Source organism: Pollachius pollachius (assembly GCF_949987615.1).
Source record: "Pollachius pollachius genome assembly, chromosome: 18".
Lineage (NCBI taxonomy): Eukaryota > Metazoa > Chordata > Actinopteri > Gadiformes > Gadidae > Pollachius > Pollachius pollachius.
In genome coordinates, this window is record NC_136951.1 from 9,569,954 (window position 1) to 9,585,567 (window position 15,614).

A 15,614-nucleotide genomic window follows, 5' to 3' on the forward strand; every position below is an offset into this window, starting at 1 on the left:
GTGTGTGTGTGTGTGTGTGTGTGTGTGTGTGTGTGTGTGTGTGTGTGTGTGTGTGTGTGTGTGTGTGTGTGTGTGTGTACTTGTTTACGTGTTGACTTGGTATGAATATATTAATTACAGTGTGTACAATATCCTCTCCGGCGTGCACAATATTACCTAGTGAAGAAAAGCATGGTCCATCCTTTCACCAAAACATGCTGTCTACAGAGAAATGATAATTAAGTTGCACTTTTCCATCTAAGTGTAAACTAGTGTAGTAAATGGCAGGAAGCGATGAGGGAGGTTAGGATAATTGGGTGTGCATTTAATTCATCCACGTTAAGGAGACTTTAATTTTTTAGGTTGTTTCCCTTTTTGTTCAATAAAAGTAGTGCTATCACTCTCTCTGAGAAAGTTGGTACAACAAAATGGTTGCGATTGCTACCGTAATGTTATCAGAGCTAACTATTCACTTACCGCAGTGCAAGCAAACATTGCCATATAGCACTGCCTGCTATTGAAATGAATGATCAATAAATATAACAAATAGGAAATAATTACAGGTTCACTAATATAGGTTCACTAATGTATTGTACCACTATGTGCACTCTGGATGCAGTAAGAGGACTGTGTGTTGAGAAAAGTGTGTAGAGTTAATTTAGTTGGTTGCAATCTGCAACCTATCTCCAGTTGATCCTACACTTTACACAATGAACCTTTAAAGGTCCCATGGCATGCTACTTTATGGATGCTTTAATCAAGGTATTAGTGGGCCCCAAACACAGTATTTGAAGACGTTCCCGAAATTTAGCCGTGGTGCAGAATTACAGCCACTACGAGCCAGTCGCACATTGAGCTTTCCCCAAATGCGCCGTTTCGGTATCTGTAGCTTTAATGCAAATGAGGAGGAGAGAGGCGGGCCAAGGAGGAGGGTGGGGGTGTGGCCCTGAACAGCTTGCAGCCACGGTACCATGCGCTCTGTTTACAGTGGATGTATCGCAATGGCGAGGCGCACACAGCCTTTAGCCGTGTTCTGTAAATATTCTAGAACACACGGGAGTCCTGGAGCTCTATATCTAAATAATATCATATGAAACATAGATATCTATATCATATAATACATATATTATCAAGGCCAAAAGCTGTGTGAGCCTCCAGACGATAGTATGAATCTCAAACGACCGCGTCGGGTTCTCCACATCAATCTGAAGTAGACTGAACCACGACATGGAGGAGAAAGGGATTGTTGCCCGCGATTGTTGACCACGGTTGTCTCCCGCCGGAGCCTCGCTGCCGAGGGACCACTGCCTCAGCAGCGGTCAGCGCTTAGGCCCCACCGCCTCCTGCAGCGCAGAGGCGGTGGTCCCTCGGCAGCGGGAAGCGGGGCTCAAGCGGGAGACATTCGCGGCCAACAATCCCTTTCTCCTCCATGTCGTGGTTCATGTACTTCAGGGAGTCAAAGCCAAAATTCCTTTCCCCCACTTCATTCTCAACCATGGCTGAGATAACCCCCACTACGAGTCTCGTTGTGGAAATACCAGAGACGAGAGTCCGACGTGTCCGACGCGCCATAACACCAACAGCAGAACGGTTATCCAAATAACAAGGAAGCGTTACAGCGTGACAGTCCTGGAGCTTTATATCTTAATAATATCATATAATACATAGATATCTATATCATATAATACATATAATCATGGCCAAAAGCTGTGTGCGCCTCCAGATGATATTATGAATCACAAACGACTTCGTCGGGTTCTGCGACATCTCTGGTTCTTCCACTTCCACATCAATCTGAAGTAGACTGAACCGCCCGCTGCCCGCTGCCGGGCGGTGGTGCCTCGCGGCAACCGGCGGCAGGTAGCATATCGCAGTTCATCTACTTCAGGGAGTCAAAGCTAAAGTTGATAGATCCTTTATGACGACATAAGGGACCACATTCCTCCGTTTTTTCAAAGGCGAGCAGAACACCTAATGCTCGTTTTACGCCGAACGCAAGTTTTAGCCACTGGGGGACCATAGGCAGGCTAGGGGAACTCATATTTATGTAAGAAAACCTCATAAAGTGAGATTTTCATGCCATGGGACCTTTAAGCAACAGTACTACTGGTGAATAGTCAAAAAATTCCCTGACCAATCAGAATCAAAAATGACCAAGTGAAAGTACACATAAAGATATTCTCTTTTGTTATGACTTTAAGTCACCCCTTAGTTGCATTATAACAATTTGAATTGTTTCATGTTTAGATATTTTTTATGTAAAATACAATATTAACTTAGTAGATGCAGTCAGGTTATGAAGTCAGTAATTTAGTAAGGTTTTCATCAATATATTGATCTTCCAGTTATTTACAGGCCTGATAGAGTTCAGGCGTGGTGCCTGAATTCAGGCTTGAGCATGTTATGTATGTTGTCAAGAAAAGTGAAAATAGGTGAGCGGTGCCTTTTAAAATGTCTAGCCAACACGTCAACCTACCTGACCTTTTGATTGACATGTCTGCCACCAACTAGGCGTAGTCTATATAAGGAAGTCTTTTACCTTTGTATGTTTGCACTGAGGATGGTCTGAATGGGACTGAAAACGTTTTGCAAGCACTTTGGGTAGCACTTTACACTTTTATGCAATAAAACGTATTGTTGCATCGGCTACATGGTGTGCGAGTTCTGCTCCTTTTGTTGTTGTCAAGAAAGGCAATTCTCTATGGTGTCTTAGAATGTATTTGATCATTTCAGGCACAGATAATTCCACTTCCTATCAGCCCTGTATTTATGTTAAAAGGCACTTGGCAATGTTATAAAACAAGATTTTATAATACAATGCCACATTAATTGAAAATGACAATCCATACAAATCCCTCTAAGTTTTTCGAGCTATTTAGGGTAGGAGGCGGTATGTTGCATTATGTGGCTTTACTTATTCTAATACATGTCGAACTCGGCATGTGTGCAAACTGTCATTCTGTGAAAATCACAGTCAAGTGTTAGACATTTGTTGGCGAAGCTTGAATACAATTATTATAAGTATTTATAATTATGATTGTTGAATAATTGGGTGGATGCTTTGAAATGTCACAAGTTATAGAAGCAAAATATCCAAAGAATTTAAAATGCAACTGCACTGAACAAAAATCCATTTCAGCTAAATTGGTTAAATATTAGCATTTTTCTCTGCCAGGGTTAAGGGTTCGATTCGCCTTGCTTAGAACCCATTCCACCTCAAGGTATTTCAAGTGACTCTGGATATAAGCGGCCACTAAATACAGTATTTATATTTCATGAGGTCCCCTTTGCCTAAATGGTGTTAAACGCTGAACGAAGTAAAGAAAACCATTCGAAAAAAAATGTAAGGAGTAAAAAACAATTAACCGTGGTCCACTTGGCAGCACAACGCAGGAGTAATTGTATGCTTTCCGTATCTTAAGTGAGATGAACACACGGGGACAAAGGACAGCGTTTGTTACCCTGCTGATAATTATCACCTGTTGAGTTAGCAGCAGATAGACTTGTGTTACCTTCCGAAAAAAACACATTAGCCAAACTGCAGCTGTGTTTCCCAGAATCAATCTGTGGGATAAACGAGAAGTAAGGGTTTTCCCAAACCTCTGAGTGAAGGGGTGAGAAAGAGGTGCACGCTTCTGCGGTAAAGTATTGCACGTGTGCATCATATCTGTTTGTTGTCTGTTTGTTTATGTGTTAATGTTTTAGTGGGCTGCTTGGACACTCCCACTTATGATGTCAACTGATATGTGGAATTACACCCGCTATGCTCTTCAAGTCTATGCCCTGTGTAAGGCTGTGCTTGATGTAAAACACGAACACGTTTGCCTCATCTTTGCTCCTGTCTCACACAAAGGCTTTACAGAAGTCTGATGAATTGTGCTGTTTGATTTTGGTACAGACCCAATTGTATTAAAGAACTTGAATCCCCCACACAAACAGATCAATTTTAAATGGCTTGGCTTAACATGGGCTGACTGTTCATATGTTGACTGTTCATGGGTTGACTGTTCATGGGTTCACTGTTAGGGTGGAGCTTAAACTAATACATTTTTTTTTCCTTTTTTTTTTTTTTAAGTCTTACCCCCCCTAATCTGTGCGGCATAATAAAAAAACACTCTATGCAAAGTTTGAACAATAAATTCTTATGTTTAGGGGTAGCTCAAGTGCCTCAAAGATTACGAAATTTATAAAAATGCAACGAATTACACAACTTTTAGGAGTATTTCTACAAATTTATTTTAAACAACACTATTTATTTTGAACACAGTAATAGTGAATTCTTGTTCAGTTTCTGACAACTAATATCAGTGTCCAGCAAACTCTAGATTTATTGTTTTCATGGCAGCCCGGACAGAGTCTGTTTCCTGCTATCAGGATACAATCTGCGATGGTCCTCAACAACTTGCAGCAGGAATTGCAGCTGCGTTTCATCACAGGTTAGTAATCCACTGTAGTCCTGAATGAGTGCCACTCCACGTTCAGCTTGGTCATTGACAACATTAAGAGACTTGACTGCTTCTGTAGCCTGCTTGTAATCATCTCTGTCCTGCCACAAGTCCAGATCAACCGCGAGAAATCCATCTGGAAGTTCCATGATTCTGATCAGTTTCATTGACTTTGCTGTGACAAAGTCTTCTAAGTTCTTGTCATTGAATGAATCCAGATGAACAGGGATTGGCTTGGAATGATCGTGCTCTTGGTTTTCTTCATTCTGCATGGCACTAACCATCCGTCTCTTGGTTGACGAACTGACCCGACTGTCGAAGAAAGCCAAGCCAACAAGTTCCTGTGACAAGTACCATAAGTGTTTGGAAAACTTGCGTGATGTTGACTTTGAAATGGCTGAATGGATTGATGAGTATTCAAGCAGTGACTTAAGTAGCAGCAGGTCATTGGAAGGAGCACCTGATGCCTGAGGAGCAGAGATCCAGGCTTTCAGGTAGACACGTACTGCGAACACACACACATCACGTAACCCTCTCTCTTCTGCGGGAGTCAGTTTGAACTGAGCCTTGAACATCCAGATCTTGAGACTGTATAGAACTTTGGACATCCAACGGGCGTGGTGCATTGCACCAGGTGACATGAATCGCACTCCTCGTGCAGGAGCAGCACCGAGAAACACAACCACGAGTTCCAAGAATTCTTTATAGTCATCTCTTGGTAGACTCTGTTCAAGATGCTTGTTGGCGTAATCAATGGTGCTTTGCTTAATGTCTTCCACAAGACCTGCCACATCATCGGCTGCAATCCGCGGTTCATACTTTGCTGTGTCAATAAATTCCCAGTATTCCTGGAACCGTATGAAGAGTGGAACCCCGGGAGAAGATGTGGCTCCCATACATACTTGGAACACTGCACCAATTATCAGTTCCATAATGTGGTTCCTACAAGCCAGTGACAAGAGCTCTTTCTTAAGCTTCTGCTCTAGAAGGACACAGGCACCAGCAATCCGACCAGTGTTTGAGCTGGTGGTGTCAAAGCACATAGCTCGGATGCTGTCTGCTAAGCCCCAGTCTTGAATGGCTCCGAAGACAGCAGCAGCCTGAGCCTCGCCTGTTCCGGATGGAAGCTTGGCAACTGTAAGTAGCTGAGAAATTCCTTTCCCTGAAACCAATACTGGCAATCAACCTTCTTTTTTCCAATTAGATCCGGAATCAGTTTGCCATCCCAATGAACAACAAGGGGAACGTTACCCTGAAACTTGGCCTTTATGTTTGCAGCTCTCTGGCCTCTGTGTTGTACTCTGTTTCGGCGAATTGAGTCTCTGTTTAGAGCAAGTTCATCAATGTTCTGCCCCAAGCTTTTGGCAGTTTGTGCTATGATAAAAGCATCCTTGCGGTCTGACACTTTTGTGCGATCTAGAGCAGCTGCGAGTTCTGGAGTAATGACAGTTTTTCGCCCCCTCTTTCTTTTTGGTGTATGCATTGTGATGTCCATCTCTTCACCATATTCTTCTAAGCTGGTTTCAGAATCAGATGAATTCAGCTCAGTGGTAGATGCTGCTGACTGTTTTATTTGTTCTTTTGGGTATGAGAAACTTCACGGTCATTGAGCTACCTCTAAATATTGTTCAATTGTGCTCATATTTTGCCAGATTTATTTTTTTATATATAGGAACAAAATGAGAGGGTAAGAAGATCATATTTCAAGAGTTCATAAATAAGCTCCACCCTATTCACTGTCCATGGGTTCACTGTCCATGGGCGGACTCGTCCTCAATATTTGACAGCAGGATTTTAGTTGCCGACGGACAATCAGTGGTAAGACATGCAGCTGGACCAATCATAATGACTTTGTTATCACCGTTGGCCTTTCACCCTATTATTTTGAGTAGATTAGTAAGCTTATTCAGTTTTAATTTGTCTCAACGTTCTGAATTCCCTAGACTTAATGAGAAAGTCCATATCTCGTAACTTTTTAATTGAATGAAGACTAAATGGGTAGATGTGTATGGTATGGAGCCCTTGCATAGTTAAATGCTATATGGAATCCAATGTCTACAGTATACACAGTAGGATGATCCTGCTAGAGAGACATAAGGAGCTGCATATTATTGGCCACTGAAGTCCTTTACTCTTGGTGGTGAAATGTTTGCCATAGTTTTAGCAGTCAAAGGTCAATGTGAGGTGACATGGTCACATAAAGCACATTGCCACATTTGGTCTTGTCATTTGGGTTGCTGAAAAACAAATGAAAAAGAGAACACTTTGAATTGCAGCAGACATGCCCTTTAAGAACTAGCAAAAAAGCCCATCGAAAAGAAAGGAAAGGAAGGAATAAAGAGGAATGGAAAACAACAAGACAAAGGAGGGAAACAGCAGCAGAATAAGAAGACATAATGGCTGATGCTGGGAGATGCCTCCTAGATGACCGCCAGGCCTGGCCGGTAGAAACACACTGACAGCATCAGGCAACACGGAGGAGCCGGAGTGCGGGGTAACGTGCGCTCTCTGGGTAAACTGACACTCCCCTCCCTCTGGACTGCGACCGTAGCAGGAGGCAGGAAGCGGTCACAGAGCACCTTCCCAGTGTTGAGTCGCTGACACAGCCGATAACAGAGCAGATGCCAGAGAGCAGGCCATCCTCTATGAACTAAGAACACAAATATCAACAGTATTGCCTCCCCCCCCGAATCTTAGTACATAGAGAAATGGGAGGTGTGCAAATGTGTTTGTGTGCGTGGTGGTTTAGTGTCTGTTAAAAGGTCTTTAGTAGTGGCTTTGCCTGACAAAGGGTTGTGATCTCAAGCCAGTTAGTGTCTGAGGGCATCTGACGACCCACGCCTATGGATATTGATGTTGTTAGCCGGCTTTTCCATTGTCTATTAAATTCGTACAGTTTTCTTAACCCGTTCTTTTTTTTAGAATGTGTACAACCCACAGTCTTACAATTAGCATTTATCAAAAAATGTGTTTCAATAACAGTTTGAAAATTTCTAAATGATCTACATGTATAAAGTCATCATGAATTATATTATGTATCAAAGGGACATGCCACAGTATCTGTGAGTGTTTGGTCATCATTAGTATAAAGTACATACCTGGCCTAACTATATACATACGTATATTGTTATACTAAATATATTGTATACATATAATACTTCATTTATACTAAATATAGTATGTATATTTTCTCTTGACACTTTAATGTGTACCAGTATTGGCATGAGCGTGCAAGTGTGTGTGCATGTGTGTGTGTGTGTGTGTGTGGGAAATAATAATGACTCAACATGAATGAAGACATATTCTTACATTTCCGCTGCTGTTGAATCCTCTCCAAGTCACCCCCTTGTTCCCCGCTGTTTACACAAATCTTATTAAATCAGTATGCACCTGGTAACAGAACAGATCAGACACGTTTCGTTTGTCTTTCACAGAATGATGAAGTTGGCGGTAACACACGCACAGAAGGTTAACTACAGAGGCTGTCGGTTGACGTCAAAAAACAGCAGGTCCCACTGTTAACCACACATATATAAAACAGTGACAAGCATTCACACAAGTGTGTCAAAGGACTTCCGCCCAACACGACTCCAGGGCCTTTAATCCTATAGTGTTTTATAAGCTCTCTACAAACCTTTTCCTCCCCCCCCCCCCCAAAAAAAAAAAAACCTCCAACACAATAAATACAGCTTGATGGCCGATAAACAACTAATTTCAATGCCTTGGAAATGGGGCGCCACGAGAGAGAGGAAAAGGGCAAGTGAAACGACCAATCAAATGTTCTGTCACCCGCAATGACATCATACATCACGCTGGCACAAAGATCCCGGGCTGTTGGGGGATACAAAAGCTGGGGCCCCCTCAAGTCTGTGTTTTTTTTTTATGATCTAACATTGTTCAAATGATAAATCATAGCGGGTGAGATTGCGGCCAATTGTGTTGGCTGCCCTCAAGGGGGGCTGCTAAGGTGTTGGACTTTGATTAGACCTGAGGATTAAAGAGAGAGCGGGCCGTTTGCTCTGATTGGTCTGTTCAGCTTGTATTTATGTGTTTAGACAGAGAGTGTGTGTGTGTGTGCGTGTCTGTGTGTGTGTTAGTATAAGGGGGATGTGTGTGTGTGTGTGTGTTTGTGTGTGAGAGAGTGCGAGTCGTGCATGTTTGTGAGGTTTGAATGTGTGGTGGTTGCGTGTGTGTGAGATAAGAGAAAGGGTGTTTGTGTGAGAGAGTCAGCGGGTGTGTGTGTTTGAGTGACAGACTGTGTGTGTGTGTTTCATCATGTGTCCGTTTGTGTTTCGGCGTGTGTCAGTGTGTTTCAGCATGTTTCTGTGTGCGTTTCTGAGTGTGTTTCAATGTGTGTCTGAGTGTGTGTAGGTTTGTTTCAGCATGTGTCTGTGTGTTTCAGCGTGTGTGTGTTAGTGTGTTTCAGCGTGTGTCTGTGTGTTTCAGCGTGTGTGTGTTAGTGGGTTTCAGTGTCTGTTCACTGCGCCCACCGCTTGGAAATAGATCTCTCTATAGGTATACCGGGTTTACGAGCCTTGTAGCCTGGCTACACATATAAACCTCTTTCCTGGCCCTTTCCGACGTCCACCCAGCCACTAAGCGTTGAGTCAGGGCTGTAAGCCTCTGTGTTCCCCGGTAATCTACCCCCACGTATTGTATTAGTACACCCAGCCGAACCCCACGAGGCCTGGCTTACAGTCATCTGTACCGTCTGGAGACTGCCATGAAGGGGGAGCTTGGTTTTATGCGTGTGGGTGGTAACCATACTCTCTTTGACATTTATGTAACATCCCAATGCCTTTTGAAGGTGGAGCTGGGAATAGGGGATGATGATTCACACGGGGGAGGAAAAAGTGCAAGCGCAGCTTGTCCCAACAGCCGGCAACAAAGCCAGCTAGCTAACGAAGTGGTGTTAGCAAGAAGCGGAGGTTATTCCAATTTTCACCGTTGGCCACAAAGCCAGCTGGCTAACACACTCCTGCTAGCATGAAGCGGCGGTTATCAAAGCAGCCGCCACCGGCAACAAAGACATCTAGCTAGCACTAGAATGAAGTGGAGGTTTTAGGCGTCGATTGCAATAACGTTGCAATCTCACACCGTGACCTAAACTGACATACTAGAGTTGTAAAGGATGGATTAGATTAGAAAACGGAAGCAAAAGGGACAGAAAAGTGAAAGTAAAATTATTTTAACATGACAATTTTAAAATAATTTAATTAAGAACAAAAGGTTGATGAGATGGTGCAATATAGATAATGTGTTTGACTTATAATGTATTTCTTAATGGTAATTTGACTAATCAAAAATAATTATTATTGAATGTGTTACTGTCAAGGTTAAATATCCCTTATCATACATTGTTTCCAGGGAAACACAAAACAAAACATTATTTAACAAGTGTTCCATTTTGCAAGGCGATTGCAAGAAGCTGAGTCATCCCATAATTGTATTACTGAAGACATCCGCTCGGACGGCCGATGAAAAGGACAGATGCAGTCCCGGTGACTGCGGTCTTGTCCCGGCGCTCTGACCATAGTATGAACCTCTTTGAAGCTTGACGTGATACTGTGTTTGAAGTGGATGTCTTTCTTGTCCACCTTTCTTGGCCAATGACGGTGATTACTCTTTTTTGAAGAGTGTTTAGCTCGGGGGACTTTTTTATTGTGACAGACGCATCCAGCGGGGGGTTCGCTTTAGGTATTAAAAGACAGGAACTTGATTCTTGTACCAAGACATCAATTGACGAGTAGGTAACCAAATGCGTTGATTTTTGTGTCTGGAACATCACTTCACAAAGAGTTCTCCAGCCCTTTGAAAGTCAACTTTTACCATATCATGTTTGCAAGCTAGCCAATAAATTAGCGTTTATATATATATTTTTTGCATCACTGACTTTCAAGTGATTAAAATGAATCACTCCTCATTATCACTTGTTGTTCATAACATACAAATGTTTTTGTTCACATAACCTAATAAAACACAACTAAAACATTAACTCTGCTAGCAAAGCAACACAATACCGCTAAGACTAATTTCAGGGACAAGACAAAAGCCAAATGGGAGCAAAGCAGGCTGAAGACTTGGTTCCTCACTCCAAAGCTAACATTTTCACACAACATGTTCATCTTAACACAACAAAATTGTAAATTCATGTTTGTCGCCCAACCGACTAACCTACTTATCAACACTGGCATCCATTTGTTAAAAACTAAAAGGACATAGACCTTTTTTTGTCACTACAACATCCTCAATAGGTTTGCCATCTGTCTTTTGACCTTGCTCTATTCAAACCCACTAACTATTCACATCATTTTCTCTGTCTGTCTGTCTGTCTGTCTGTCTGTCTGTCTGTCTGTGTCTCTCTCTCTCTCTCTCTCTCTCTCTCTCGCTCTCGCTCTCGCTCTCTCTCGCTCTCTCTCTCTCTCTTTCTCTCTCTCTCTTTCTTTCCAGGTCACCCACCCAGTCCTCTGAACAAGGTCAACCTGACGTTGATCACCATCATCACCTGCGTGGTCGCCGCCGTCTTCGCCACGCAGAACGCGTGCACGCTGTCCGTCAAGGTCACCCTGCATGTGCCCGAGCACTTTGTAGCAGACGGTAAGTGTTATGGTTGCTTTTTTTACCGCATTCAAATGTGAGTGGGATCCAGAAAAGCACAGCCATAACCCTGACGCCAGCAGATTTCTGCCTTTAGGCTTCCTTGAGCAACGTTCCCTCACCCCTACCTGCTTGTGATTTGCCCATGTCTTCACCGTCGGTCACTTAGAGAAAGTTGTGTTCAAACCAACGTAAAATGGTAAAAATTGTGTATTCGTTAGGAATTTCATTCTATGTTTCGAATTTAGTTTTACTTCCTCCTCTTGTTTTCTTTCATAATAACCATTTTAGCCACCATGTGTTGCTTAATGTACAACAGGTGTGCATCCTCACCCAGCGACAGAGTCAAATCAATACGACTCGGTTCACGTCCACACACACACACACACACACACACACACACACACACACACACAGACACAGACACACTCCCCAAGCCATTATCACCATTTCTTCGGCCCACTAGAAACCGCTCCAGGTCAGACTTTAGTTAATGGTCCGAACTAATGGGCTAAAACTTAATTGGGCCCATTGAGCTTCAGTGGGCCGACAATGGAGACATACATCACACACTTATACTCTTTCACCGCACTGAATCACTTTCCAAGTAACGTCCCAGACACTCTCTCAAGACTCCCCTTTATAATAATTTTGCCTTCCGAGAGATATTGACCAAAAAAACAACAAGTCAACACCCAAGGCGTTGTTGTAATAAGCGCTGCTGTGCGTCAAACGACACCGTGACACAATCTCACAGTGAGCAGCGAAACCCCTAAAGAAAGCTGCAAACTTGGAGCTCGTGGGGTGATTTCATATGCGAGGTAATCAACGGGCGACCATAAGCCAGTGTACTGTGCACTTGTCCAATTGATTGAGGCCATTTTAAAAGCCTTGGGGGGGAGAGGGGGGTTGGGGGGAAGGGGTGGTGTGTGTGTGTGTGTGTGTGTGTGTGTGTGTGTGTGTGTGTGTGTGTGTGTTGGGGGAAGTGGGGTGGGGCAGAGTGATAAGAAGCATTCATCCGTAGCTAGGGAAGTTGGCAGGTTAGCAGAGGAGTCGCTACGTCCTTAAGCCCTCGCTCTGTACAGAGGAGAGGAGAGATGAGAGGCACAGGGAGAGAGAGGGCACTGGAGGGAGGGAGAGTGAGGGTGTCAGCGAGAGAGAGGCACAGGGAGAGAGAGGGCACTGGAGGGAGGGAGAGTGAGGGTGTCAGCGAGAGAGAGGCACAGGGAGAGAGAGGGCACTGGAGGGAGGGAGAGTGAGGGTGTCAGCGAGAGAGAGGCACAGGGAGAGAGAGGGCACTGGAGGGAGGGAGAGTGAGGGGGTCAGCGAGAGAGAGGCACAGGGAGAGAGAGGGCACTGGAGGGAGGGAGGGAGAGTGAGGGGGTCAGCGAGAGAGAGGCAGAGCGAGAGAGAGGGCCAAGAGTGCGCTTGTGTCTCTGTGTGTGTGTGTGTGTGTTTGTGTGTACGTTTGTGTGTGTGTGTGTGTCTGTGTGTGTTTGTGTGTACGTGTGTGTGTACATGTGTGTGTTTGTGTGCGAGAGATAATAGATAAACAGAAAGAGAGGGCGAGAGACATGGGGAAAGGAGAGAGAGAGCGAGAGATAAAGTGTTGAAGACATATCGGGTGAGACACAGAGGGAGAGAGATAGACAGAATGAGATGGATAGACAGAGAGAGAGATTGGAAGAGATATATGCGGGAGAGAGAGACCGAGAGATGGCTAGACGGAGAGATAGAGGGGGAGATAGTGAAAGAAGGGAAGCTGGCAATGGAGGGAGAGCTTTTGAGGAAGTGGAGAGATTAAGAGGTAGAGGCAATTTAATTAAGGGCAGGTCAAACCTTCCTAATGCTACGCATCCACACAGTGTGCTGTGACCTCCACGGTCCAGTCCATGCAGGCGCACACAAAGCCATGTGCTCAAATGCATACTAACATACATAAAGAACTACACACACGCGCACAGTCACACACACACACACACACACACACACACACACACACACACACACACACACACACACACACACACACACACACACACACACACAAACACACGTAAACTAACACACACACGTATGCACATATCCATACCTGACACACGTTCACACACACATGCACATTTCCATCAGCTCCTCTGATTGCAGTGTTGGCATGGGTCTTTCTGAACGTGTGCAAATTTTACAGGTGTCCTCTTTCGTCTTTCGTCCTCTTTTCATTCCATCCTCATGTTCTTACAAGGTTCCTGAGGAACCATTCAGTAGGCAGGGAGAAATGCCAGCCCACGGTAAAATTGGCTATGTAACCAAGCCCTTGACGTCAGGCTGCTGTGTAGGTGTGTTATGTGCTTTCTTATTGAGTTAGTTCTCCGAGGCTTGACGGGAGAAGGTCAGTTGACCATCAGACCCTGTTGAATGCCACCTAGGTGGATTAACGTTGATCCTCAGGGACCCCAGGACACATGTTGGCGTGGGGAATGCTAAGTGTTATTTTAACCATCCTTACCGATTCGTAATCGCAAATATTAACATGTTCAATATTTACCATCCGATATCCTGTAGTGTGGGGTAAAACCCGACAACAGACGAGTATGCAGGCAGTTGATGACTGGTGGGAAAGATGGCGGCAAAAGCAAACTTGTGGCTATCTTCCGAAATGGAGAAACAGCCTGCTGAGTAAAAATATTTCTGAAAAAACGACTGCAAAAGCTAGCATGGCTAGTTCTTCCTGACCATCGTCTGCCATTATGTGTGTTTTTGTTTGTTTACACCAAATTCACTGTTTTAAATTTGAGAGATTGAGATTGGCGTGATTTTCGATTTTTAAAATCCCGACTGGGTTGTGGACTGGAATCGGTTAGTGTGTGGTGGGCTGTGTCGGTTCTTTCAAGACAGTAAACCACAATAACTTTTTAATGTATCTTAATCTATCGTTGTAGATCGAGACACATGTAGTAGTAGCTACTGCATGTAGTCTCACACAGTTTCGAAATTTCAGACCTCTTCCTGAGTGTGTGGTGACAGCTGGTTTAGCCTGTGGGCATTGATTTTCCCATACACCACAGGTGTGCAGCCTCGCCCAGCCCCAGGGTCTAATCAGTCTGACTCGGTTCAGGTGGGGCTGCTTAGACCAACCACCCACCCCACTCACTCCAACATTTCATCCAGCGTTTCATATTACTCTTTAAACAAGTTTGTTCTCCAGACCAAGGAATTTGATTTGACAAGAAGCAGCCCATGACTGCTGATATGGAGTATAACAGCACCGGGACTTTGCATGTATAACTTGCTTTACAGCTGTTTCTAATAACTGTTAACAACATTATCGATGGTAAGCTGGTAACTCAACGGAATCACACATGCCACCGAAGGAACTGTCAACAGACTGTTTTTCACTGGCTGTACGATAGATGGAAACATACAGATGGATGTCTTTTATACAAAGTAGCTGGCCTACATCAAGTAGCAAGCTACTGTGCAGGAAAATGTTTATAGGTTGCTTGGCAACAGTCCAGTCCCAGTCCAGTTGCAGAACTATTTGGGTGGACAGAGCCAAATGAATGATAAAATAAACAAACAAATCATAAACTGTTAACTAATAAGTGGCGCTTGTAGAAGTGTAATAAAAAAAAGCAACGTCCCATTTGAGGTTGTGGTGTTAAACTGCAAATCAGCAAGGCTTTGAGTCTGTCGTAGGTTTGAGGCTGCGGGCCGCGTGTCACAGATAATCACAGCAGATAGTGAGTATAACAACACTTCCTCTCGTGTGATATTGCTTTAATGCATTATTATTTTGATACGCTGTTTAGCAGTGTGTGGGTTGTGAAATGCTGCGTTAACTACTGTGGTGCGAACCTATGCTGGAGGAGGGTTTGATTCAACGTTGTCCCATTTATGTTTTCAGATCTTTTTTTTTTACCCTTGAACGCTATTCAAGGATAATAGATCGTAGTCTGTGGAACCTCCATTCATTCCACACCGACAGACATCTCTCCTCAATTGCCACAACAAAGACTAAAAAATTGCCCAAAAGAAACCACGTGAACAAACTCACACACTGTATTCAAGGGCGAAATAAGTATTTTTTTGTATTTTCTATTAGAACTTTTCTTTTGCGATGATTCTAACTATTCACAAGCGAGCCAGACTATCTCCTTCCACTTATAGCGAGTAGAAATCCCCTCCGGAGCCGACCAGCCCTGCCATCAATTAGATATAATGCCTTTATTGGTCTGAGATTGGTGGGGAATTATAGACACGCCGGCATCGGCCATGAAACACAGTGTTCACCGGCTAGTTTGTGAAATGATGTAGCCACTGAAGGTAATCTCTGCAATCCATTAGCCTGAGCCATCTCATCAATATCCGCATCATGTGCCTTAATTGCTAATTGTTTAAATGACGGCCCAATCTGGAGGTTAATTGAAATCAGAGCTAAATCTCCCAAGAAGCAAGTTATTCCTCTACCTGTATTTATTCAGCAGCGGGGCTCACCACAGTAGCCTCCGTCCGACCTTAAGAGAGATGGAAGGCTTACTTTCTGTGTGTGTGTGTGTGTGTGTGTGTGTGTGTGTGTGTCTGTGTGTCTGTGTGTGT

General features: G+C 43.8%; 1 protein-coding gene across 1 annotated transcript in view; it reads left to right on the top strand.

The window, feature by feature from the left end:
* Nucleotides 1–15,614, top strand: part of astn2 (astrotactin 2) — a gene marked incomplete at both ends in the record, with an annotated part of 274,785 nt that overhangs the window by 118,150 nt on the left and 141,021 nt on the right. The window contains one exon of the mRNA XM_079755910.1: nt 10,875–11,021. Coding sequence (XP_079612036.1) covers nt 10,875–11,021 — 147 coding nt within the window. The remainder of the gene's footprint in view (nt 1–10,874; nt 11,022–15,614) is intronic.